Below are 27442 nucleotides of genomic sequence, written 5' to 3' on the forward strand. Positions count from 1 at the left end.
TGGCATATGCATTCTTTAAAAGCTGATCCAAAAATTTGTCTCTATAGATAAACCGGTTCCTGTCTGGGTCATTTCCTTTGATTGAGAATCACAGAAAGATTATCTAGACCACTTCAGAGGCTCTGAAGGTCAACTTTACAGTGGTTGGCCTCCCTCCAGTTGCTATGACGAACAATTCTGCAATGAGTAACTTTGTGTATGTCATTAAACACATGGGGCTAGTTCTATGCAACAAATTTCCAGAAGTGATATTGTGAGTAAGATGGTATACACATTTGTATTTTTGACAAATATTGACAAATTCCCTTCCAGTTCACTCCCAGTGACAAGACAGAAGAATTAAGGTGTTAAATGACTACCTTTGATATCAGGAAGTGTCTGTGGCTGAATCTATAACTGCAGGGGAATCAGATGGCGTGGTTAGAGTTGGCCATTCTGAGCTATTGAGACCAACTGCATGACTGGCCTCCCCATGCAATGAGTATTGGGATGTGACTGGATATTGAGGCTGAATCTAACTTTACATGGTAGTATATACACGCTCTTTTTTTCTTCCAGGAAAATATCTCCTAGAAATAATGAAGGAATAGAGCTTAGGCTATGATGACCTAGAAGTGGGTGTTCTGGAATAGGACAGGAGCTACCCCACTGCTGTTCAATAGAACTTTCTGTGATGGTGGGAAGGATCTGTAGCTACACTGTCCAATATGGTAGCCACTACTGGTTACTGAACACTTGAAATGCAGCTAGTGAAACTAAAGAACTGAGATTTTTAAACTTTATTTCACTTTCATTAATTTACACTTAAATACCCAATTGATGAGATACATATTTGGATTCTCCAAATTAATGATCTTCCTGTTACTCTAGTGTTTATCATATTTTAGCCATTTGGGAATCACCATTTAAGTTTATGTTACAATAGTTCTACAATACTATTACTTAGTCAATATTTTAATTAAAAATCTTTTTTAAAAAATTAGATATAATTTATATACAGTGAAATGGGTAGATCTTAAGTTGTGTTCCTAAATTGGGTATTCTTGTCTTTCAAAGGATATGTTTTTAGGATAGAGACAATTTATTTTTTAAAAAATTTTAAGGGAAATTGTGCCTAAGGAGATGGTTTACTTTGATTTTCAATTTTTCCCAATGGACTGTGGAAAGTTTGATAAATTTTGACAAATGCACACACCCATATATCCCAAATCCTATTAAAATATAAGAGCACTTCCATTACCCCAGAAAAGTGCCCAGGTGTTCCTTCCCAGGGGAGCCCAGCCCCAAACCCCTGCGGAATCACTGTTCTGATTTCTATCACCTGCCTGTTTTAGAACTTCACATAAATGGAATCATTTCAGAAAGTTTCTTTCTTTTTTTTTTTATGAACCTATTTGCTACTTTATTTATGAAATTTTCATTAGCCCACTGGTTTGTTAAGACCCAAGTAAGTATCTGCTCATAATCATGTAGTTAAGCAATATTAGTTAAAATTTAGTAAGTAGACATACATTATCTATTATTAATATAATACATATAATTATAATTATCTTTATTCAGGGGCTATATACTTAGTAGAAGACTATTCATCTGCTACATTTTTTCTTTTGCTTTTAAATAGGTAGATATAGTTTACACGTTATGATTAAAACACAAACACCAGAGATTATATGACCCCTTTGGGAGGGAACACATGGACTGGGGTCTAGTTACTCTTAGTTTGTGAAGATGTAGGTGAGACTCTATGCCTTCACTATAGACACAGGAAAAATGACTGTGTTTGAATTCTTACTGAGAACACGTATTGCCTGACAATGTCACCATGTACTGAACTTTATCATAAATGATTATATTTGAAATACAATGTTAATTTCTTTTTATTTATCTGAGATTATTTTTAAAATGAAATATTATATCACCTGCTTTAATAGAAAACCCATAGTTTTCAAATCTACACTGAAACAAATGTTAATGGAAATCACCTCAGGGACAACCAGTAATATGCATGACACACTTTGGGAAATACCAGAGAACTAAACCACTGCCACACTGCAGGAGGAAAGATAAATGGGTATTGGAGCCTAGTTGCTGCTCCACACTAGAAGTGTGGGTCTCACTAAAGCTGGAAGAAGTGACTTATGTATGTGGTTATGCTCCCAGTCCACATTCTACAAAGAAGGCCAGTGCCCTCTTCCCAGCTCCCCCTCATATGTCTTCTGGGTCTTCCCGTTTTAGGCCTCAAGGGCTTCTCCCGAACTCCAGCCATCATTACCTTTGTGGTCTTGCTTTTGAGCACTGTGGTACTTGTGACTATCACAGTCATCCAGATTCACCAGAAGGAGGTCCTCCTTCCAGGACTGAAGGTAAGTGTGAAAGGGTTGGCACTGAAGGGAAGAAACAGGCTCTGACAGCAGTGATTCTAAAGCATGAATACGAAGAGAAGAAAATTCTCCCCCTGCCTCTAGCTGGAGCTTCGGGAAGGTGGCGGAAGATCCAAGTGAGAAGGACTGGGCATGCTGGGTTTGTGATGCTGGAGGCGACAAATTGATAGTGGTGACACCCTCCTCTAGGACTACGTGGTTTTGCTTTGACTCTTGCCTGTTAGAACCAAAGTTAGACTTTGTAGCCAAGAGTTACAGACAGCTACCAAAGATTTAGCAGCTTGTCAGGTCCCCCAGACCACACAACCCTGCACATGAGTGGAGACCAGGAGACCCGGGCTCCTCTTCTGGCCGAGCCGGAGTGAATAAAAATCAAGGACTCAAGGTCTTCTTGAGCTGTGCTGTGCTACCTTCTTTGGTTCTAGAAGTGTGCCATGATCCCTCTGACTCTTCCCCGTGAAAAATTGCTCAGGACCTTGTGCTAAGTCCAGAGGCCTCTCTCAGCCCTTGATATGTCCATCCCCAAATGAATGATCCCTGGTAGGCTGAGAACCATAGGTATTCCTTCAGCCTTGGCTGTAAGGATGATGGGAAGTGATCCCATGGGGCACTGTCAGATGAAAGGTGAAGAGATTCAGTGAGTCCTTCAGTTATTTTGGTATTTCTCTGTAGAGGGCCAAATTGCATGTATTTTAGGCTTTGAGAGCCATTTCCACTATCTGTCACATACCTTCTTTGGTCTTTGTTTTAATCTTCTTATGACTCTTTAAAAATGTGAAAACCCTTCTGAGCTGGAGGGCCATAGGGGCCAAGTAATTCAAATATGTTATCTGAGTCTCATTTAGCATTTATTCTTGACCTCAGAGTCCCTTCTACATCTTCTAGCTGTTAGGGACTGTTCGAGGCTATATTTGAAATAGAAGTTTTTAAAAGATAAAAAAGAAACTAATATTGCCTTGGCTCTGTGGGTGAGTTTGATCCACCATCCTGAGTCCAATTTCTAAAGGATTAAAGGAAAATCTTTTTTAGGTTATGGAATTTGGTTCTTTTATAAGATATTTTACTAAGAATCTCAGCCCCCCATGAATAGCATGAATAAAACAGAAAAAGAAAAATAAAACCTGATGCAACTGTCCAATGGTGACAGGAAAACAAGTTGTCTGGTTGTCCAAAAACATTAGCTAAAGTCTGGAGAAGCTGTTTCCCAAGCTCCAGGCACTGCCTTCTTCCATAAACTACATAAAATCAGGATTGCAACTAGGAGAAATACCATCTCCTTAAACTTTGTAAGTTGCTATTCAGTTGAGTGAGCACTTTTCCTTGAATTATCTCATTTAACCCTTGTGCCAACTATGGAAGGTGGACAAGCACCATCATCATCATTTTGCAAGTGAGGAAACATAGGTTTGGCCGGTGGACGGCAGGACCAAAACCTGGTTACATGGTCAGGGCTCTCTTCACTTACGTTCCCATCTCTCCTTAATCCTAAATTCTGAACTGGGAACCCAGGAGGAGATACTGGCCTCTGATGGGAGAATGCGTCCTCTTTCGCACAGAAGGGAAGGTAGAGAGGATGGGTGTAGAGGCAGGAAGGTTTGCTGCATTGGGGGAGGTATGTGCCCTCCCAACTCAGGGGAAGGCAGGTACCACTCAGACCCAGAAACAATCCTCAGACCCTAGTACCAGCCTGAGACCCCATAAATCAAAGGAGCCAGCTCTACCTGCGCTCCAGGTTTATCTTTCCATGGGATACATGTATGTGCCCACCCAGAGCCATGCTTTCCCTTCTGGAACATGCTACGGTGCCTGGAACCCCAGAATCCAGGGTCTGTGTGGGTCTCCCTCCGAAGACAGACCTCATCACTGGTTTGAGAGGTGGCAAAGGCGCAGCTGCTTCCAGGGAGAGTAGACAGAGTATGGATGTGGGGTCTGAGCTAGTCCACTTTCTACAGTCAACATACATGTGTATGGGGCTCTTTACTCTGTGGATCTGCCCCAGGGGTGGGAAGAAAACAGGCTGGGGGCCAGACAGGGCAGAAATCTTCATTTATAAGAATTTCTCTCATGCCCTTCAAAAATGAGGGATGGGCTAGTGAAGGCAGTTGCCAGCTGCTGGCTTCCATGTGTCCTGGGAGGTGAGAGATAAGTCCTCCGTTCATACTGGAGGGACATGGAAGAATTAGATAGAAGACTTGAAGAGTAAAGTGAGCAGAGGAAAGTGGATGCCAGGGCAGTATGGAGGGCCCTGTTGAAGGAGGAGACCATTCATGTTTAATGCTACTGTGTCAGGTTTGTTCTCTTAGTCAAAGATAGGGGTACAAGAAGGTCATCTGGGGCTGACCCCAGGGAGCACAGGTGGGGGATGGAGAAGTGAGCCAATGGGCAGCTGGGGCTTAGTCCTGCTGGGGATCTCTGGGAGCCAGTGCAGAACTCACCTCAGGATGTCCTTTACCATGGGCCATAGGCCGTATAGGACACCTGCCTCACAGACATCCCAATCAAGAGCGTATTTACACCCCAGCCCCCACTAGTCATTGGTTGAGAGCTGCTCTCCTTAACTCTCTAGTATTTCTGGCATGCCGTGTGCTTGGGGTGGGGGTGGGGGGCTCGGCCACTGGAGAAAGCCTTCAGGCAGGTGGAAAGTGCACGGTTGGGCATCACAGTGGTGAGGTCTGAGGGCTTGGGGGCAAGGAACCCTCAGTGACTGTTCACTATAGATAGATTATTATTATTCCCATTTTGAAGGTGAGAAAACAGAGGGACAGAAAGGGCAGACAGCTTCCCGCAGTTACACAGATTGGAAACAGCAGAATTGACAGAGAAGAAAGAAAACAGAGCAGAGAGCATTGGCCTAAAGCAAGGGTCTGGAAGGACCGGCAGCACACCCTCACCAATGAGCAGACAGTTCAAAGAGGGGACTTTGAATCTCTTCAGAGGCTGGCTGTTGGGCCCAGCCACAGCTGTAGGGGACAGGACGTTGTATAACAGTAGGATATTGGCTCAGAAGGCCCATCCAGCTTCACTGCGTGTGTTAAATGGGAGAAAAGACAGATGTTCTGGGTCAGCTGAAGCAGGAGCAGAATGACAGCTTGAAAGGGGACATTTCACGTGCAGCTTTTCTCAGGCTGTCCAGAGACCTTTCCCTTTTGTTTTGCAATGTGTGCTGGGGGAGAGCAGGGCAGTGTGGAGGTGCCGGCAAGTAAATATAAGGGCTGTTGCGTTATTTATGGTTTCAAACCTTGAGCCCTGTTTCGCCTTCGTGTGCAGCTGACAGATGGTTTTGAGGGGCCAGTTCCACAGCAGCCTATCCGTGGAGGTCCCTGGGATGTTCCTCAAGAGCCACGTGAAAGGTCATGATATCTGGCTATTCAGTCCAGCATTGGCTTTCCTAACCTTGGTTTATCTGAGTTTAAAAGCGGAACTATTAAAACTTAGCCAAGGTTGCAAATATCCCCAGTCCCTTCTTCATCATTACTGGTCTGACCTGCTCTGTCAGTTTCAAGAGTAAACATGATGAATCGCCTTTACCTTTCACTAGGCCCCCTCACCCCCCCCCCCCGCACTTCACTACTATGAAGTCCAATATCTTTCTGTTGAGGTTTTGCCCTCCCAATCCCCAGTCACAATTGTTTAGAAGCTCTGGAGCTTCTCATTCCCTTCTGATCAATACCCCACTGCTGCTGCCACTCACAGCCACATAATGTTACTGTTGAAGAGGGGCCCCGCAGAGTCCCAGAGTTTCAGGGACACTGCTTTTCTGCCATGATCTGCTCAGGTCGCATTAGATCCCCACGATGGGTCACATGCTCAGCCATCACTCTCCAAAGCACAACCACTGGGTCAGGCTGTGTTAAAACCATTTCCTTCTAACCCTCACCCATTCTCAGTCATCAGCCTGAATCTCTGATGCCTTGTGATCCACTTTGATCTACCCCTTGGAGAGCAAGAGTTGGGTAATTGGTTTCTTCCTTTCCAGAAAGCCCCAGCTCCTTATTCAAATTGGTCTATCTCCTCTCCAGCCAGATCTGCACACTACATAACTAAAGAGTTTGCTTTTGAAGAATGTTTTGTCTGAACGAAGAAACTCTGCCACACCATACCAGGCACTTTCTTACTAAGCAGTCACCCCATTAAAGACTTGTTTTCCTTGGAACTTACTGAAAGCACAGGGGCTATGAGCACAGTTTGGAGAGTCAGACCCACGCTTGATTCCAAGCCTGTGACTTTGACTAATTATTCACCTCTGTTAGCCTCAGTTTCCCCATCTGTCAAGTGGGGATGATGATAACACACACACTTTGTGCAGTACCTGGCACACTGTAAGTGCTCAACCAATTTTTATACTACTACTATTCTTATCATTAAGTAGAGTAATAATGATAATGATAATAACAGTAATGATAAACATATCTAAGAAAGCTGATCTTATGGCCTTTGCTTTTGTTAGAAGCTAACATAGTCCTTGAGTTTTGGACCATGGGGTTCATGGAAGACTGTTTCCTTTTGGTTCATCCACTGAGTGTGTCTTCAGTTCCACATTCAGGTTTTTTTTTTTCTGACACTGCATTAGACAAAGGGTGACTTACTCCTTTTGATCCAGATGTCACCCTCCTAGCTGAACTGAATGAAATTCATTTGCTCCTCTCCTCTCCCTCCATGGAGCCACACTGAGTTGCACTGATGTAGACAAATGAGCTCTGAAAACTGGTTAAAGACTAATTTTTTCACTTTTGAAAATGCTGGTAAATGATGGTAGAGATGAATCATGTTAGAGAAAAGTAGCACTGGGCCTCAAGGCTGCCCCTGGCAGCACATCAGCAGGTGCCAGAGGGGTTGCCACTTCTCCAGGCTCAGGGCAAAGTCTCTGGCTGCCACCCATTCTGATGAAACTGCATCCATTTTTCTGGGGTTACAAATGAGAGTGGATATTCTTCCTTCTTTTTGATCTTGGCCCAGCAGCCCCGAGCTTCATACAAAAGGAAAATGCATTCTTAATGAAATGTTGGAATAAAAATTTGGGGACAGGCAGGCACCCCGTGGAGTAGTTGCTGTCTTATTCTCTTTCTTCTTTTCTCAGCACCAGCCATGGAGGGGCGGGTGGCGGGGGTGGTGAGCAGGTCGAAAGCAGGAGGAAGGAAAGAAAGTAGACTGACAGGGAGCCTCAGACCTCTGAAGTGCCTGGTTTCCTTCAGTTTCAACCTGTGCTTTAATCTCATGGTGAACCTCTGCCTGGAACAGATTGTGAACAGTGCTTCCCTTGTTCACCATGGGGGGTGTCATGTCAGGATCCCAGTCAACACTCATCAGACTGAATAGCTGAGGTTAAGAGGCCGTCTAAGTTCAAATACCAATATACACAGGATGTTCTTTCTCAATAGAATGGAGAAGCTGGGCAAGATTTTTTTTAAATTTGGTCCCATTTCAAATGAAGCAAGCATTTGTGATAGAAAGTTTAGAATCTGGGAACAGGTTAAATCAGTTACTGTACATCTCACAGTGGATGTGATGAATGTCTTAAAAATCATGATAGTATTTCTAGTGGTAGAGAGAGGTGTTCATGACATACTTTTTAAGTAAGAAAAAGCATTGGAGAAGATTAAGTACAGTGTAATTCTGTGTAGATATAAAAACATAAACATATGTCTATAAATCATAGCAATGTTTTCTTAGGTCAGTCTCCCAAGGCAATAGAAATAAAAGCAAAAGTAAACAAATAGGACCTAATCATACTCACAAGTTTGAACAGCAAAGGAAACCACAAACAAAATGAAAAGACAATCTACAGACTGGGAGAAAATATTTGCAAACCAATGCGACAAACAAGGGCTTAATTTCCAAAATATACAAACAGCTTATACAACTCAATAACCAAAAAAAAACCCAATCAAAAATGGGCAGAAGACCTAAATAGACACTTCTCCAAAGAAGACATTCAGATGGCCAACGAGCACATGAAAGATGCTCAATATTGCTAATTATTAGAGAAATGCAAACCAAAACTACAATGAGGTATTACCTCATAGTGGTCAGAATGGACAACATCAAAAAGTCCACAAATAATAAATGCTGGAGGGGGTGTGGAGAAAAGGGAACCCTCTTGCACTGTTGGTGGGAATGTAAATTGGTGTAGCCACTATGGAAAACAGTATGGAGATTCCTTTAAAAACTAAAAATATGATCCAGCAATCCCACTCTTGGGCATATATCTAGGAAAGAGGAAAGCTCTAATTTGAAAAGAAATATGCACCCCAAAATTCACAGCAGCACTATGTACAATACCAAAGACAGGGAAGCAACCTAAGTGTCCCTCAACAGATAAATGTATAAAGATGTTGTATACACACACACACACACACACACACACACACACACAGGAATATTACTCAGCCATAAAAAAGAAATAATGCCATTTGCAGCCGCAGGATGGACCTAGAGATTGTCATACAAAGTGAAGTAAGTCAGACAGAGAAAGACAAAGATCATTTATCACTTATCTATGGAATCTAAAAAAGTAGTACAAATGAACTTATTTACAAAATAGAAACAGAATCACAGACATAGAAAACAAACATATGGTTACCAAAGGGGAAGGGAGAGGGAGGGATAAATTGGGAGTATGGGATTAACAGATGCACACTACCATATATAAAATAGATAAGCAATAAGTATTAACTGTATAGCATAGGGAACTATATTCAATATCTTGTACTACAGAAGCAACCTTAATTCAAAAAGATACATGCATCCCAATGTTTACAGAAGCACTATTTACAACAGCCAAGACATGGAAACAACCTAAATGTCCGTTGACAGATGACTGGGTAAAGAACTTGTGGTATAGTTATACAATGAAATACTACTCAGCCATAAAAAAGAATAAAATAATGCCATTCTCAGCAATATGGATGGACCTGGAGATTGTCATTCTAAGTGAACTAAGCCAGAGAGGAGGAAAAAAAAATACCATATGATATCACTTATATGTGGAATCTGAAAAAAAAAAAAGACAAAGGAACTTATTTATAAAACAAAAACAGACTCACAGATACAGAAAACAAACTTATGGTTACCAGGAGGGGAAGAGGGTGGGAAGAGATAAATTGGGAGTTTGAGATTTGCAGATATTTAATATACATATATAATAGATAAACAACAAGCTTATACTGTATAGCACAGGGAACTATATTCAATATCTTGTAGTAACTTATGGTGAAAAAGAATATGAAAATGAATATATGTATGCTCATGTATGACTGAAGCATTATGCTGTACACCAGAAATCAACACAACATTGTAAACTGACTATACTTCAATAAATAAATGTATATATATATACAAAAAATATCTTGGAATAACCTATAGTGAAAGAGAATAGGAAAAAGAATATAGATATATACATATATATGGATAACGGAATCGCTTTGCTGTACACCTGAAACTAACACAATATTATAAATTAACCATGCTTCAATTTTAAAAAATGCTTTAAAAAATATGTCTAAACACATAGGTGTATATGTGGCTCTATGCCCAGAAGATCATTAGAAGAGATACATAACAAGGTGTTAAAACAACAGCTGGATTCGAGGGCTGTTACTTTTCTTTCCTCTTTCTTGCTTTGTGACTTTATTTTGCTTGACTGATTTTTCTATGTAGCCTGTATTTATTGAGCAGCCACTGAGCATCAGGCAGATGGTCTCCTATTTACTTCTGAAAGTAAGTTGTCTGAAGGTGAGGAACCCCAGAGAGGTCAGGCCTCTTACCCAGGATTCGGAAAGCTGGAATCCATCTGAGTCAACCTGCCTCCAGAATCCAGCTTCATCTTCCTCCCTGGGACAGGCCAGGCTAACTCAGTGGTGGTGGAATTGGGGGAAAGCTGCCACCCAGGAGCATCTGATGCCCTGGGCTGACTCTAGGCCCAACCAGACACTGACTAGGACAGCATAACTCATTCCAGTGCCCCTAGGCTGCTAATGCACTTTCCCCCTGGTCCAGGGTCTGGCCTAGGCCACATCTTCAGGCAAAGCTCCCCAGTGCCTGCCTCAAGCTGGGCAAGAGGACCGGCAACACCCTCCTGACCACCAAAGTGGGACAGTATGTCACTATGCACTTGTATTCTGTTTTTTTCCCTCCTTAATTATGAATACTTTCACTCTGAAGGCTGGTGCAGATTTCGATGTGTCTCTCCCTTGTGAGAACGTCCTACCTACGATTTTCTTTTGGTTTTTTATTCCCAGGATGATAGGCCTAGAAGTTTGGAGAAAAGAGAGCAGCAGGCGATTGACTATTCATTTTCCTCCTGAGCCCCAGGTGGTTTCTGTTCCCCACCTGGGAGTTGGATGAAGAGAAATCAGGGGACTGTCTCTGCACGCAAGATGCTTGGTGTACTCATTTTCAACCTTGGCTGCGTGCTGGAATCACCAAGGGAGCTTTAAAACTGTTGGTGCCTGGGTCCACTGCTAGAGTTTCTGATTTAATGGGTCTCAGGTGCAACCTTGGTGCTGGGGATTTTAAAAGCTCCCCAAGTGATTCTAATGTGTGGCCAAGGCTGAGAACTATGGCCTAGGACACCTGACCCACCTTCCCCTATAGTCCATGGAGACAAAGTTTGTTTGGCGAAAATAGTTTTTCCTTCTTGGTCAACTCCTACCTAAATGAAACAGTGTGGGTAAAGCTCTTGGGAGGACTCAGGGTTCTCAGTGGCCCACTGAGAAAAGGGGTCCTCAGAGAGGCCGAGCCCATATCTGACTCTCCCATCCCCCTTTTATTCAGTATGGAATCGTGCTCGATGCCGGGTCTTCCAGAACCACAGTCTATGTGTATCAGTGGCCAGCAGAGAAGGAGAATAATACTGGAGTGGTCAGCGAAACCTTCAAATGTAGTGTAAAAGGTAAGACCCAGAGAAGCAAGGTAGTGCTGGAATGTGCTTCAGGGGCCTGCAGAGGTCCTGAGATGCTGCCAGGAGGCAGAGAGTGAGCATTTGACTGAGTGTCAGGGAAATATGAGTCCTTGTATCAGTGCTGCTACTCATCAGTGCAGTGACCTCTGGCCAGTCCCTTCCCTTCTCTGGACTTGAGTTTTTCCATCTATAAAACATGAGGGGTTGGAGCAGTCAAGAACTGTGAATGACATGAGATTTTACTTTGCCGCACTTTTGTGGATGCTGGTGGAAGACACAAGACTCCAGTGTCAGAAATAAAGGACAATTTATTACAGTAATATCTGTAGCTATTTCTTATGCTGGTTCTCTGAGCCCCAATTTGCACAGGATGAAGTAAAGAGGGCCAGATGGTAACCTGCTCACATAGTGGGTTGTGTTACAGAAAAGGAACCCTGAAACATTTATAATGGGTGCAGAGCACGCCTGCGTTTTGCTCTTGAGGGAAACAGTATTTGTATCTTTCTGAGCCTGTTTGTTATGCAAATGTCCTTGAAAAGATAGTCCAGAACAAAGGCAGTCAATGCCTCTGTCATAAGACATGAGACTCATGGAAAACTGTAATCCAGTAGGAAAACTGTATTCCAGTTGGCTGTGTATATGGGATGGATGGGGAGGAGAGAGACAGAAAATATGTAAACAAACAGGTGTGGCTTTGTTCCAGTAAAGCTTTATTTATGGACCCTGAAATTTTGAATTTCATATAATTCTCAAATGTCACAAAATAGTATTTTAAAAAATTTCCCCCAACATTTAAAAATTAAAAAGTAAGAATATCTTAGCTCACAGCCTGTTTAGAAGAAGGTAGTGAACTGTATTTGGCCGGTGAGCTGCTAACGCCTGAAAGCAGAACATTATCAGGATCCTTAGTGCCCCTCCACACAGTCCCTGCCTCCTTCACAATGCAGCCTGAATTGGACGTTGACTGTTTCCTGTTCTTCTTCATAGTTTTATCCTTATGCATTTAGTTTTTCCTGTTTTTGAAAACAGAATCAAGCACATACTTATATAATTAGAACCATTTATTTTTCTGTAATTTGCTTTGTCCACTCACGCTTGGTTTTTAAGATTCATCGATGTTGATATGAGTAGCAGTATCTCATTCATTTCTCCCTGTTGATGGTCTTTTGTATTTCGCTGGTAATATTCTGAACATGAATGCTTTGCTAGGATTATTATTGTATTGTTACTCATATCCTCTCCTGGTTTATGGTTTACCTTTTTAGTTTCTTCATGATGTCTTTTGATGAATGGAAGTTCTTAATTTTCATGTAGGTACAATTATCAATCTTCTCCCTTATGGTTTGCTCTTTTGTTTTATTTGAGAAATCCTTCCCTATCTTGAGGTCATAAAGATATTCTTCTATCAAAAGTTATATAATTTTGCCTTTTACAATTAAGTCTTTAGTCCACATAATCAAGCCCAGTTTGTGAGCTTGTGTATGTGTGCAGCATCCTCTCTAGAGCATTACGGCCTGTGACTTCGCCTGATCTTCCCAACCAGTGTGTCCTGAATGGGCTACAGGGATACCCTCAGGCTACAGGACAAGAGGTTAGAGTCCCTGGACCAGGCCTCTCAATCCCAAGCAGCCTCCTTCATTTCCCTCAGTGAGCTGTCCAAATAGAATTCCTTCTCAAGGGTCATAGTATTGAAAAAGTTGGGAAGCAGAATTAGCCTTTCCCATAGGGAAGCCAAGAGTCTTTTCTGGATAACCAGGGTGAGTTGTGTTCATCTGCCCATCCACAGAGGACGCTGAACAAGGCAGCTCACTGCAGCTGAGGCAAACCCCGAAGGAGCTGACAGGCTGGGACACCAAGACTTTACTTGAAGGGGCATCTGCGTGGCACCTCTCTGGTCTCCCCACAACAGGGGACTTGCATGTTTCCTGAGTACTGCTTGTGTTGTTACTCACAAGACACAGGCAGCAGCAACCTTCCTTGGACTTCAGCCAGAGATTCCATCTTTGTCCTCCTAACTTCTGAGCCATTTCTTCACCCCAAGCATGAAAGAGAGTAGCAGGATGTTTCTTTAGAAAAGAGAGACCAGCCATTCCAAGGAAAGAGAGGATAGTGCAGGATAGTGATTAAGTAGAGGACAGTCACCTCATCCCTACTGCATGAGCTCTGGAAAGTTACCTACCCTCTCTGAGCGTTGACCCCATCATCTCTAAAATAAAAACATAATAATAGTAATACCCACCCCGCAGGAATGATTTGAAGATTAGATGACATAATACATGTAAAGCAGGTAGCAAATGCCTGGCATAAAGTAGGCACTCAGTGAGTGTTAGCTATTATTCATCATGGGGCATCACACTTGACAGCCCCCGGGGGATACTCTTGCCAAAAGCTTACTCTAACATAGTTGTAAGATCTGCCTCTGCACCCAGGACAGCAATTTAGCCAAGTCAGTTCTGATGGCCTCTGACTGCAGGGAGAGGTGGCACTTTCATGGGGAGGGACCCAGGCAGTTTCTTGGGGGAAGGGGCCCTTGGCCCACCCTCGATGTGATTTTAGGGGATGAGCAGGGTCACGGAGCCCACACCACATCCATAAATGGATCTTCCCTTTGATCACAGTAGCCTCAGGGATCCATATATATTCTGAAAGAGCAGAAGACCACAAACTACAGCTCAAATGACAGAGTTGAGGTTTGGCAAGTGTCATCCCCTGAAAGCCACATGGCTTCACCAAGCATAATCTGGGTTTCTAGTTTCTCAGTTGCAAATTTCCCCAGGCCTCCCCTGCCCTGGCCAGTTTGAAGGGGTGGTGAATGCTTGCTTACGCTGCAGTGTTTCCCGAAAGCCCAGGTCCTCAGAATTTTCTTTCTTGGGGGGGGTCTCTGGTGAGTATCAGTCCTCAGGTGCTGCTGTTTTCCACGAGTTCACCGGGTGCTGCCTTAGCTGCTAGTCCCCACGCTGGTGTCTGTAGCTCTCGCCGCTTGTTGTAAAGCCATTCCCTGGGGAGTACTAGTTCCTTGCCTGCCCCTCATCTCTTTTGCAGGGTGCACTGCTCATAATTACTGCTGCCTTCTCCCATAAGGGACATTCATGTTTTCCCTTTAAACCAGCAGTTAAAAATTCTTTAAACTCCACTGGAACCCAAAACTTAAATATCTCCTCCATTGAAATACCTTAAAGAGCTGCTCCAGGGACCAGGCCACTGTAGTATTGAAAAGCATCCTTTGCTCAGACACGTGCCTTTTGCTTCTGTCCCACCTCATGTAAGTCTTGTGCCATCTGTCCCACCTTCTCTTCGCAGAGTGGAATAGCAGTTTTAGCTCTTTTCTTGGGGTCGTGACTCCCAGGATCCCATAAGCCTGTGAACCCAATTTCCTTTTCCCTCAGGGAGGCTTAAGGAAATTTATGCAAATTTGGGCCTCAGGTGACACAGTCAAATGCCCAACATTTCAACATTCTAGAAAGGCTCCTAACCAGTCCCCATCCAGGGACCAGTTCTGGCAGAATATATTTTGTTTGCTGTAGACTAGACTATACAATACAGTAATAGTGCTGCATGCTGATTTGAAAATCTCACTGATTGATTGATTCATGTATTTAATAAATATTTATTGGGTGCCTGCTGTTTGCCAGTAACTGTTCTTAACACTGGGAATTCTAAAATCACCAACATATACAAAGTCTCTGCTGTTACAGAACTTACAGTCTAATGGAGGAGAGATAATAAATAAATGGGTGTATGATGTCAGGGAGGAGTGCTGTGAAGAGAAACCAAGCCACGTAGGTGGGTAGAGAGTGACCATGCTATTTTAGACAGGATCATCGAGGGAGACCAAAGAAGGTGATAAGGTAAGCAGAGACAAAAAAGTCTTTTTTTTCCCCTGCCTTTGCAATTCCTTTCCTCCATATTTTGGAGTAGACCCATTAGTGTGACCATATGAACCATAGCACATACACCTGTTTTCAGTCCCTACTAAAACCCATTAACTGCCAGAGCTGATTTGTTTTTTTATTTAAAAGTTGTACCACTCTTGTTGGTTCCTGGGAATGCTAAGAAGTGCTGACTGCTTGCTCTTCAGGCTCTGGGATCTCCAGCTATTGGAAAAAACCCCAAGATGCCCCCAAAGCCTTTGAGGATTGCATGCAAAAAGTCAAGAGGCAGGTTCCAGCCCACCTTCATGGATCCACTGGCATTTACCTGGGGGCCACGGCTGGGATGCGCTTGCTAAGGTAAGAGCTGGAATGGCACAAAGAAGCCCATTGGACCAAAATAGCCAGCAATGTGTTGAACTTTTCCATTTGTAACTTTATTTCTGGGAATAAAGCCAAAGATATTCTTTTTATTCTGTATATTCTGCCATATATTTAGGCTTTAATTTTTTTGGAGGGGGGAGGTAATTAGGCTTATTTATTTATTTATTTATTTTTGATGAAGGTACTGGGGATTGAACCCAGGACCTCCTGCATGCTAAGCATGCGCTCTACCACTTGAGCTGTACTCTCCCCGCTTAGGCTTTAAAAGTTAGGAAACTTTTAGTCTTTATTTTAATACTCAGAAAGAAACAGTTCTAAAATTGATGCCCTTTCCCTTGGTGATTTTACTGAGAAACTGTGGGGAAAAAGGAAGGGAACAGGGAATCTGCTCATGGGATGTCCCTCTAGTTTTTCAGAAAAGTAGGAACTGTTTTTGAGCCCTGGTATTTTGACACCTGTGCACAACCAGCCTCACTAAGTGCAACCTACTGTACTAGTATGTTGTGTAGCTTCCACCCATGTTCAAAATGTCACTGAGATCTGCTTTAAACCAATGGGATTTCTGTACCTCACCCCAGTCAAAGCCTTTGGAGCTACTATAAAAGCAAACATCTCATTTCATTCAATTAAGCAGTTTGTTCTAAATTTGCAGCCATGACTTTTAGCCCCATTGCATTGTTTTTGAATGTCCTTTCCCTTCATTTTTCCACCATTAGAGTATTGCCTTGACCTTGAAATAAAAGAAAAAAAAATTTTTTTAAACCCATCAAGCTTAAGTCTATCTAAATGAAAGGGTAGAGGCTGCTCTAAACTTTGAAAATAAGGCTTTCTCCCCAAAAGATGGCACTCATTCTGCTTCAAAGCCACTCTATGATCCCAGGAATGTAAAATTACATGTACTGTCTTCATGTGGGCATGAAGAAAATACAAAGGAATGAACAAACGGAGCCACTTTAACATGACCGTCAAAAAAAAAAAAAACAAAACTCCTAAAGTATCCTCCGTTTGATTGGGCCTTTTCCTCGCAGTTTTCCCCTCCATGTTTCTATCCCTATGTCCTGGTTGACCAGGTAGACTGTGGAAGGAAGTCAGATTTCTTTGCTCACTCTTGAGATCTGCTGTGTATTTTCAAATTATAGAGTTTACTTGAAATAGAAATGACATAGAAATATCCTTCCTTCTACCTTTTCCTTCTTACAGAAACAAAGAACCCAACTTTTTCTTAGTTGTTTTTTTCTCCCAATCCCCTAAGTGAGAAATAATTCAAAGGCTTTGTAATTTATAGCTCATGACAAAAAGCATGGAATAGAAAGTTCACCACTTGGGGAAAAAAGTGACCGTCCATTTGGATAAATTAAATATTAACTCCTCCTTGTAAAATTTTCTAATGGTGATCCATTTCTTCTGAGGAACTAGCTGATATTTTAGTTGCTAGAAAAGTCAAATATTTTTTTAAAAAACAACAATAAAAATCTCTGGATTGGGAACTGATAAAACTAGGAAAATTCTTAATTATTTTCCAAGCAGTGATAATTTGCTACTGAACTGGAATGGACTTCTGCTTGTAGCATTGTTCTTTTTCTTGAGCCAACAGTGAGCCAGTGCCCCTGGCTTTCTTAACCCACTGATGAAAGGGAAAATAATATCCCAAATAAGCTTTCTCCCATAGGTTAAAATGGCAGCAGATGAATGGTCTAATTATGCTATGTCATGGGTGATGTAAGAATGCTATGTTGCCATTCCATGGGTCAGCGCACTAATGGATTTCAATCCAATGACAGCCATGGTGTCCATCATATCCCCTCATGATGAAGTCCTCCCAAAGAGCAAGGCAGGGACAGCTGAAAACTCAACTGTCTTCCTTCCCCCTTCCTCCTGAGCTCCCCTTCCTTCTGGCTTAATGAAGGCTCCTTTATATGGTACTGCCAAGAGATTACTTATGCCACTCCTATGCCTTCACCGATCTTCTTTCCTCTGCTGATCTGAGATAGAGCAATGACGACTGAGCAGGTGGCTCTTTTGATGAGCTGGTTGCTAGAGCAGGACAGGAACAGGTAAGGGAAGAAGTGGTATTTTTGCTGGTAGCTATTTTCCTGCTTGGCAGTTTGACAGGTAACAAGTACTTCCTGCATTCATGGTTGCCTGGGAGGCTTCAACTTGCAAAAGAGGTTGCCATGTCTTACACACATCTGGAAAACTGTCTCTGCCTGCAGGGGGTGGGGAGGTTATTTTAAGATTGTTGTCTGGGCACTCAGCCTTTTGTGTTCTGTGCCTTGAATAGGTTGCAAAACGAAACAGCAGCTAATGAAGTCCTTGCAAGCATCCAAAACTACTTCAAGTCTCAGCCCTTTGATTTTAGGGGTGCTCAAATCATTTCTGGGCAAGAGGAAGGGCTATATGGATGGATTACAGCCAACTATTTAATGGGAAATTTCCTGGAGGTGTGTGAAAACTAATGCATGGTTTTTAATCTTGCTGTTTATCCTGTCCCCTGTGACTGGTAGCTTAAGCAGAGGTGAATGGGCCAGCCGACAGGGCCACCTGTCCTGTGTCATTTGTATCATGTATGCATTAGGGAAACATTCATGATATAGAAGCTGAGACATATATAGCTGGGGTAAAACCTTCGATCCTAAATAGAACCAAATGCACAGGGGAGGGGGGATATCATCACTTTACTAGCTAATAAGAAATTGGAGGCGGGGGAGGATCTAAATCTAGCAGTGGGCTCTGGGTCTTTTGAAGGGCAGCTGGGGAATGACCCTTCCAAGAAGTCCCATAGCCATCTGGGTTTTATGGATCCCTCAGGCAGCCTGCTTCCCACCTCATTCTGTGTCCTCAGGTCTCCTTACACTCCAGTCCCCACACTCCTTGCTCCTTTGGTGCAGAGGAAAGCTGACTCTAAGAGATAATCACATTAGAGAGGGCATAAACTGAGGGCACCCATACCATGTCCAGCCCAAGAACTATTTTCTTCCCCTTTGAATATATTTTTAATTTAATTAAGTGTAATTCATTTAGTTAATATTTTGGAAATTTCACATAAAAACCCATGGTTCTAACTTCTGACCCCCTCACTCCCCAAAATTTGAAAGAGCTGGTCACAGTGGACTCACATTCCTACATGGCACCAACCAACTGGAATGCAGTGTAGCTCATGCATTCCCCAGTCTGCCACAGTCCCCACCATTCCCTATTGTCTGTGCCTAATCTACTCTCCTCCTTATGTTACCTGTCCAGTCCCTGCAAGCATTTGGCCCTGAATGCTCCCCATGTCGTACTTCTTAAGAAGATGGGTCTTGGGTAGAGAACGTTGGCCAATCAGAGATGGTACCTTCTTTGGTCTTTTTTCTTGCTTCTTGTTCCCACCGTGTAGAGGAACCTGTGGCATATGTGGGTGCATCCGAATGGAGCAGAGACCGTTGGTGCCCTGGATTTAGGTGGTGCTTCCACTCAAATATCCTTTGTGGCAGAAGAAAAGGTGGGGCAGAACAACAGCAGCACCACGGTGTCCCTGTACGGCTACAAGTATATGCTCTACACACACAGCTTCCAGTGCTATGGCCGGAATGAGGCTGAGAGGAGGTTTCTGGCACTCCTCCTTCAGGTATCTGAGCCAGGGAGCAGGAGGGCTTCCCTTGGGGGTCTTAGCTGAGGGGAGGGTGCTTTGCCTTCTGGGGTCTGTCCTTTCCACTCCAATTAGAAGCCGGATGGAAACAACGGCATTTTCCTGTTTACTTGTGGGGGTCCAAGTGTGCACTCTCTCTCTCTGATGTATTGACCACTTCCAGTGTATTTGAGTCAAAAATCCAGGGAAATTCCAGGGCTCCAGATGTTTTGTAAGTGACTCAGAACTTGGGATCCCTTTATGGACCCAAACTGTTTTAAACCAGTCACTAAATAAGCCTAAGAATATTGAGACTCCCCTGAGTGCAGACAAAATAATACGGGTGTTCACAGGAGAAACGCCTGTTGACAGGGGAGAGAGCAGAGCCTCCCCCAGGCTCAGCCTCCTGTTGGATTAGCCTATATTAGGCAGATTTGATGCCCTGTATATGGTGGGATTTTGCAAAAACCAAATTCCATCACATTGGTCAGTAATTCATGTGGCCACTGTTCCATGGCACAGATGGCTACTTCAGACATCAGCTAGAAGGCTGTCACCAATATAAACTCGATGTCAGCACTGTGTGCATCAGCAAGGGCACTAGCACCATGGATGCAACCCCAAGCCCCAAACTCCAGCGCTCAGGGGACGTCAGTCTCAGCCATGGCTGAGAAGGGAAGTTAAGGATAAAGGGAAAATGAAGGGAAGGGGCCTTGATCCCCTAGAGGGACATGAGGCCAACCAGAGGCCACAGATCCTGGCTTTGGATGGGACCCAGGGGCAGGAGACGAGGGCTGGGTCTGTCTATGACTAACTATAATGGACACAGCATCAGTAGGTTAACCCCTACCTCTCTGATCTGCTTTGGTAATTGGGGGAGGAAGCAGTATTCCCCAGTCACTATTCTGCAGAAGAAGTGGGTTGGTTTACAAAAGTGTCATCAGCAGGACTCACAGCTTCAGACTCCTGCATCACTGACTAGTCATGCAGGGTGGGTTGTAAGAATTCACCCTCCAGTTCTGGCCCACTCCCCAAAACTTGTCTTTCAGCCTCACAGGAAGGGCTGGAGCCCCAGTACACACGCATGCCATGTGTACTCGGGAGAGGCTGAACACTGCCTGGGAAGGACCCTGCAGGCAGTCCTCAGCTATGCATCCACTTCTCAGGAGATGCAGTGACCACCCCAGACTCTCATCTCCACCCTCCACTAGGCCAAACCAAACCCCCCAGGGAGCTTAATCAACCCTCCCCAGCTGGGGCTCCTCTTTTCTCCGTTTCTTTTTATTTTTTATTTCCAGCAATACTTAATGCCCCTTCCTCCAGCTCTGGCCCTGGCAGGGGTGGAGGGTAGGGGGGGCTCCTCTGAACTTCAGACAAGAGAAGAGAAGCAGGTGAAATACCCTTTTCCCGGGGTGATTGGAGGTCTGAGAAGCTACCTCTAAAATTTGGATGGCCTGAGAAATTGTGTGTGTGTGTGTGTGTTTATGCACACATTCCTACAGTGTTTAGTAACAGTCTACAGTAGAGAAGTGAATACTCCACCTGGGTGAATACTCCACATTTGGTTTGAGAATGCAGGTCTCAAGGTGTGAGCCCAGCACTGCGGGCTGAGGTGGAGATGCCAGCCTCTCACTGTGGACAGTCAGCTCACAGGGACAGGGGGGTGTCTCCAACTTTGCCTCATAACATCTGGATGCCTGGGAAGGTGGCTCCGCCCTCTAAGCCTTCTGACTCAGGCGAGGGGAAGGATCCAGGTGTGATGAGGATCACTCACAAATGCATGTCCTGGCCTGCCTGACCAATAACTTCATGTTTCAAAGATGTATTGCCAAGCCCCAACTTAGAAGGTTCCCAAAGATTATTGCACCATGAACACTGGCTGAGTAAATGTCACCAGTCTGATTCTCATTTTCTGGTCTGTTATATAAGGGGCTACATGGAAATGGGAGAATGACACCCAGATACATACTCTGCAAATTATCTTCTTAATAACAGGCCTCCAGTCACTCCAGTGCTCAAGTCTCACTCTGATAGCATGTTAGACATTAAGGATACACATTCATTTCCTCTCCTTCTTTAAGTAAGATCTTTTCTTCTGTTTTTAAAGTAGTATATGTTCAGCGAAAAAAATTTATAAATAATAATAATAAAACAAACAAACCAACAAAACCTGGACTTAACCACCATCAACATATTGCTGCATTCTTGTCATGCTTTCTTTTTCCATGCATGAATACATGTATTTACAAATTTGGCCCCATATGATATATATAATTTTATATTCAGCTTTTTTTTCACCTAGCAATAATATCATGAGCAATTTCCTGTGTTGTTAAATATCCTTTGAAATTGCTATTTTTATAGGTGCATAATATTCCAAGAACCATTATTTAAAAAGAAAAACTATATTGATTATTTCATTATAAAAGAAAGTAATTTTTATTGTAAAAATGTCAAACTATACAAAAAGGTGTTAAAATAAAAATGAAAGAACCTCCCTCCAATCCCAGTCACTGAGTGTCTTCACTGATCTCAGCTTGATAGGCTATAGTTCTATGCTTTTCCTGGTCAATATATAACTTATTTTCTTTACTATTTAATATTCCATAGTTCATCAACAATTCCTCTCCTGATAGACACCAAGCTATGTCCTTTTTTTCCCTACAACAGAAACACAGTAAACCTTGTACATATAACTACGTAGAAGTGATTTATGAACTAGTGATTTTACTTCTGTAGGACAGGGTCGAAAAATAGGGATATTTTTAATTTAAATGGATCAATAGGCAATCTTTTAACAAAATTGAAGCCATTCAGATTCCCGCCCTCAATGTTGTGATAATTTTTTGTACTCTTATAATTTCAGGGATTCCAAGACGTTCTAGTAATAAATACACGGATGAGAATCTATTTCTGAATTTTGTGCTTTGTTCTATTCATCAGTTTGTTCATTCTTGAGCCAATATCATGTTCTTCTAGTTGCAACAGTTTGTTTTCTACTCTCAGACATTTATTTTAACTTCAAAATTATCTTAAGTAGTAACAAAGAGAAAAAATTTTCATTGAGGTTATGATGGCAGTTGCACAGATTCATACATTAATTAGGTTTAAAAAAATGGCTTGTTAGTGATTAGAATTTCTATCCAGATCTGTAAAATATTCTTCCATTTATTTAGTTCTTAGTTTGTATTCATCAGAAAACTTACAGCTTTCAACTTACAGCTATACTTTTCTTTTAAATCTACTTTCCTTGTGTATGTTATCACTGTTGAGATGCTGTGTGCTCCGTCACTACTGAGATGCTGTGTGCTCCGTCACTATTGAGATGTTGTGTGTTCCGTCACTACTGAGATATGGTGTGCTCTATCACTATTGAGATGTGTGTTCCATCACTACTGAGATATTGTGTGCTCTATCACTACTGAGATATTGTGTGCTCTATCACTATTGAGATGTTGTATGCCCCGTCACTAGTGAGATGCTGTGTGCTCTGTCACTAGTGAGATGCTGTGTGCTCCGTTACTACTGAGATGCTGTGTGCTCCTTCACTACTGAGATGCTGTGTGCTCCGTCACTACTGAGATGCTGTGCACCCTATCACTACTGAGATGTTGTGTGGTCTATCACTACTGAGATGTTATGTGTTCTGTCACTATTGAGGATCACTCCTATCACTATCTTTCCCGTCTGTAACAGGTTTTACTCTAAGGTCAGATTATGCCATGGTTTTTTGTGGAACCTTTTCTCTAAAGTCTACTGGTTGACCCTTTCATGCCCGAGCCCTGCAAACACTAAGTTCAGGAAAGATTTTTTGAATGGTGAAGACTTAAATAATTCACACTCTAACAAGAGAATTGAAATCATCTTTACTGAGCTTCTTCTAGGCAGAAATTATCTTTCTTCTTCTCCAAGCCATTTCTCTCCAAGAAATGATTTGTTTAAAAACTATAAGTCAGATTTGGAGGGGGAAACTAAGGAATCAGTTGCTTGATTTGATTTTCTTTTTAACCAATATTTTAGCCATAGGGTGACCCTGGTGTGATAGATTACAGATTAGACTTAACAGCTTTTGAATATCATAGATTTGTTTTCACACCACTGAGGCAGAAAGGGGCCTATATGCTGCCTCCACAGTCATACTACGATCTTTCTGGAGGACACTCATGTAAGTTATATTGGATGAGTATCAGACTTCTTTAGGATTCTGTGCAGAATCTTACCACTGACTTTTGTTAAATGATTAGATTATGTTGATGTGTACCTCAGTATCCTCATCAGTAAAATGGAAGAGTTGGGCTAAAAGTGTTTTCTGGGTCAAGACTTTAATGTAGGTAATAAAATATGCTTTAGTGGCTTTGAAATCAGATGGAGTTCAAATCCAATTCCTTGGCAAACAGGGTCCAAAAGTAGAATCAAATACATTTCAGAATTTAGCATAAGATAAAGGCAACTTTTTTTTACCATAGATAAAAGATTGGATAGTCATCTGGAAAAATCTTAACACCAAATAAATTACAGACAGATTGAAGATGTAACAGGATATTTACTGCAGCATCATTTTGTAATGGCAAATGATTGGAAACCACCTAAATTTTCCTTTAGAGGGGATTCTCTAAATAAATTATAGTTTATCTGTACAGTGGAGTTCTATGCAGCTACTAAAAAGAAAAGGCACTCTACATGTTCAATGAATGGAAAATCTCAAAGATATATTTTAAGTAAGAAAAACAAGGAGCAGTATGTATAGAATACTGCCATTTATGATTTAAAGTTAAAAAAAGAGAGGGGGGAAGAAAAAATATATGCATATGCATATGCATATAACAAGTCTACACAAAGTCTCTGGCACACAAAAACTGGCATTAGTGGTTACTTCCAGGGAAGGGGATCTGGGTGGGGGAAATGGGTGGGAGGGAGCCTTAATTTTCATGGTATATTTATTTGTACCTTTAGAATTATTTTTTTGAGTGTGTAGATAATATTCTCTTCAAAATGGCTAATTAATCTAAACATCAATATCTTGTTTTCACATCAAAATGGAATTTATAAAACCTGCTTCACGGGGCTGTCATAAGGGCTGGAGCAGATAATGTGAGCAAGAGCCTAGCACTGTGCCTGGTGCGGGGTGACCGTCCCTCAGCCCCCACTTGAGTTACCTGGACAACCTGGGAGTTCCCTTCAAGAACACACTGACACAGATGGCAGTTTTTCCATTTCTTTCTTGGCATTGGAGGGTAGCAATAGTGAGAAGCAAACAGAAAGTACTTGATTCTCCACGGAACAGTGATTTCTAACACCTCACTCTTGTACCTGCAGAATTCTACCACCAAAACCAAGGTAACCAACCCCTGTTACCCTCGGAATTACACCACCACCTTCATTGGGGCAGATGTGTTTGGCAGCTTGTGCACGGCGGACCTGAGACCTAAAAGTCATGACCCCAGCATCATCACTTTTGAAGGAACCGGAGACCCATCACTGTGTAGGGAAAAGGTGGCCTCCCTATTTAACTTTAAGGCTTGCCATGACCAAAGAAACTGTTCCTTTGATGGGGTTTATCAGCCAAAAGTTAAAGGATCATTTTTGGTAAGAGCAAAGCCCTGAAAGATTCCTTGATTCCCCACTGAATTTTTATTTTTCACCTTTCTGTTTTTCCTCTGCTGACCTGTTTCTCACTTTCTTATTTCCTACTCTCAAACCTCCATACAATATTCCATTCTGAGGTCTGATTTCCTTCCAGGCTTTTTCGGGACTCTACTACACAGCCAGTGCTCTCAACCTTTCGGGTAGCTTTTCCCTGCACACCTTCAACTCAAGCACATGGAATTTCTGCTTACAGGACTGGAGTCAGGTCAGTATTTAAAGGGAACGGATCAGTATCAGTACAAAACAGTAGAACAGAGTAGAGTCCATTTGTGTGCCTGTGTGTACGTTCTGAATTTGGCCTTTGTGCTGTTCTATTTTCACCACACCCATAAATAGGGGTAATAAGGGATCCCACCTCATAGCCGCGTTGTGGATTAATGTTTTAACCACAGGTGCAACGGTTAGAACAGTGTTTGGCACATAATAAGCACTCTATAAACTTAGATTGTTCTTCCGTGATGTTGTACAGGGTTTTTAAATTGAAGTATTGAAGATATGGTGTGTATACACAATGGAATATCACTCAGCTATAAAGAAGAATGCAATTTCGCCATTTGCAACAACATGAGTGGACCTGGAGGGTACTGTGCTTAGTAAAATACATCAGACAGAGGAAGACAAGTACTGTCTGTTATCACGTATATGTGGAATCTAAAAAAAAAAACCAAATGAACATAAAAATAGGGATATTTTATTATTATTTATTTTATTGTATTATTTTAAAATAATATTAATTACGAAATTCTGAGTGATAAGATTCTTTAAAATATGACTCTTTGACCTAAGGTGTTCTGAAATGTGCATATTAAAACCTGCCTCCCCCCTGCTGTGAACCTCCCTTTAGCTCCCGCTGCTGCTCCCCAGGTTTGATGAGGAGTATGCCCGCTCCTACTGCTTCTCAGCCCACTACATCTACCACTTGCTTGTACATGGATACAAGTTCACCGAGGAGACCTGGCCCAAGATACACTTTGAAAAAGAAGTAAGTCAAAGGACAAATTGTTTTCTCCCCTTCCTCTCAAAACTAATGTTTGTGTGTATGTATCTGAATAAAATGTAGAAGATAAAGGGGAATTGGGAATTTAAGTTTCCTGGATGGGAGCCAATGAGACCTTGATTGCTTGTGAGCTAGAAAAGAGATGATGGAGAATTCAGAGGAAGTGGTCACCAGAAACCCCTCCACGTGAGTTAAGGATTAGAAGCCAAGAACCATGGACTCAGCTATCTGGGGAAAGGACTTGCTTTATCATCTGCATATTCCTAGCATTCAGCACAGAGACGAAAACCTGGAAGGTACTTAGTAAATGTCTGTTGAGTGAATAAACAAACATATTAAGGGTCTAAGACTTTTCATCCTGAAGAAGCTTCAAATATAATAACTTTGTTGAGAAGATAGTAACTAATTGCTCTCTACTGTACACAGGTGTCAGAGTGAGATACATGCTTTAGAGCATGAGTGATTAAACAAGAGCATTAAATAAGAATTTGCTCTTGCAATGAGTCTGAGCTCACTGTATTCACTCTCAAGTGTCCACAATGGTCCAAATCTGGGATTAAAGCTCTTGTCTGGTAACTGTTTGGTGAGAGGTCTCTGTACCTGGCTTTCAGGCAGGACTCAGCCTTGCTGATATGTTCATCCAGCACTCTGTTCTCCAGGTTCTGGGAGGGTTTTCTCATTTCAGGGATAGCTGTTGTAAAGCCTGAAGTATGTCTGGAGTCAGTCTGTTCAACATTAGCTTCGGCAATAATTAGATTAAAGCGTGCAATATCCAGCCTTAGGCCTGGTGACTGTTTACTTGTACATACATAAAATTGAGTCATCCACAAAAAATAAGGATGTCTGGAGACCTATAAGGACCCTTGGTGGCATGTACTCTCCAAGTTTTGTTTCTAATGAATCTAATTACCAGGAAAGTACATTATGAGAATGGAGAATGATTTTCCATTAAATACCAATTTGGGTGGATACAGAACTCTGGGTTTCAAGTTCCTTTTCTTTATTTATAAAGAATTTTATACTCAGCCAAATTAGTATTCAAATGTGAGGGCATAAAAAAGACTTCAGAAGATTTGCCACACAAAGATTTACATCCAAAATATTTTTGGAGTAAGTGATTAAATAAGAAGAGAAATAAATCATATGTTATAAAAAGTAGGCAATAAGAATAAATTATGTTGTGGCTTAAAACTTATTTTAAAAAAGAAAACTAACACCAAAGAAAAGTAAAAGAGAAGAATCCATTTATAACAACCCAGAATTCAAGTATAGCTAAAATTCAGTGCAATGGGGGTGAGGGACTGAAGGGTGGCCTAAAATGCTCACCTTGTAAAAGGGAACATATTTATATGATTTTTAAGGCAATATAGGAAAATAGCACTTACTGAAAATTTAAAACTGAGATATTAGAGAGAAGTCCAAATATATCAATAATCACAATAATTATAAATGATCTGAACCTACTGGTTAAAAGACAGACATTGTCAGATTGGATTTTTGAAAACCAAGGATATGTCGTTTATAAGAGAAATACTTAGGCTTTAAGCATAAAGACATGAAAGTTCGAAAGTTAAAAAAAATTTTAACTATCAGGCAAACACCACCCAAAAGAAAACTGATGTAGCTATTTAATACTTGACAAAATAGTCTTTAAGATGA

At 42.0% G+C, this 27442-nt stretch overlaps 1 protein-coding gene and 1 long non-coding RNA gene across 6 annotated transcripts in view; one reads left to right on the top strand and one right to left on the bottom strand.

Moving 5' to 3' along the window:
• The window catches only part of LOC107033228 (uncharacterized), a 121459-nt gene that overhangs the window by 76760 nt on the left and 17257 nt on the right, over positions 1–27442 (bottom strand). The window lies entirely within an intron of this gene.
• Positions 1–27442, top strand: part of ENTPD3 (ectonucleoside triphosphate diphosphohydrolase 3) — a 30326-nt gene that overhangs the window by 1969 nt on the left and 915 nt on the right. For both annotated transcript variants that reach the window (XM_031686798.2, XM_015236321.3), the window contains exons 3-10: positions 2236–2363; positions 11154–11271; positions 15359–15509; positions 17815–17974; positions 18910–19140; positions 24457–24726; positions 24881–24991; positions 25631–25768. In XM_031686798.2, coding sequence (XP_031542658.1) covers positions 2236–2363; positions 11154–11271; positions 15359–15509; positions 17815–17974; positions 18910–19140; positions 24457–24726; positions 24881–24991; positions 25631–25768 — 1307 coding nt within the window. The remainder of the gene's footprint in view (positions 1–2235; positions 2364–11153; positions 11272–15358; positions 15510–17814; positions 17975–18909; positions 19141–24456; positions 24727–24880; positions 24992–25630; positions 25769–27442) is intronic.

The sequence above is a fragment of the Vicugna pacos genome, chromosome 17, assembly GCF_048564905.1.
Source record: "Vicugna pacos chromosome 17, VicPac4, whole genome shotgun sequence".
NCBI classification, from domain to species: Eukaryota; Metazoa; Chordata; class Mammalia; order Artiodactyla; family Camelidae; genus Vicugna; species Vicugna pacos.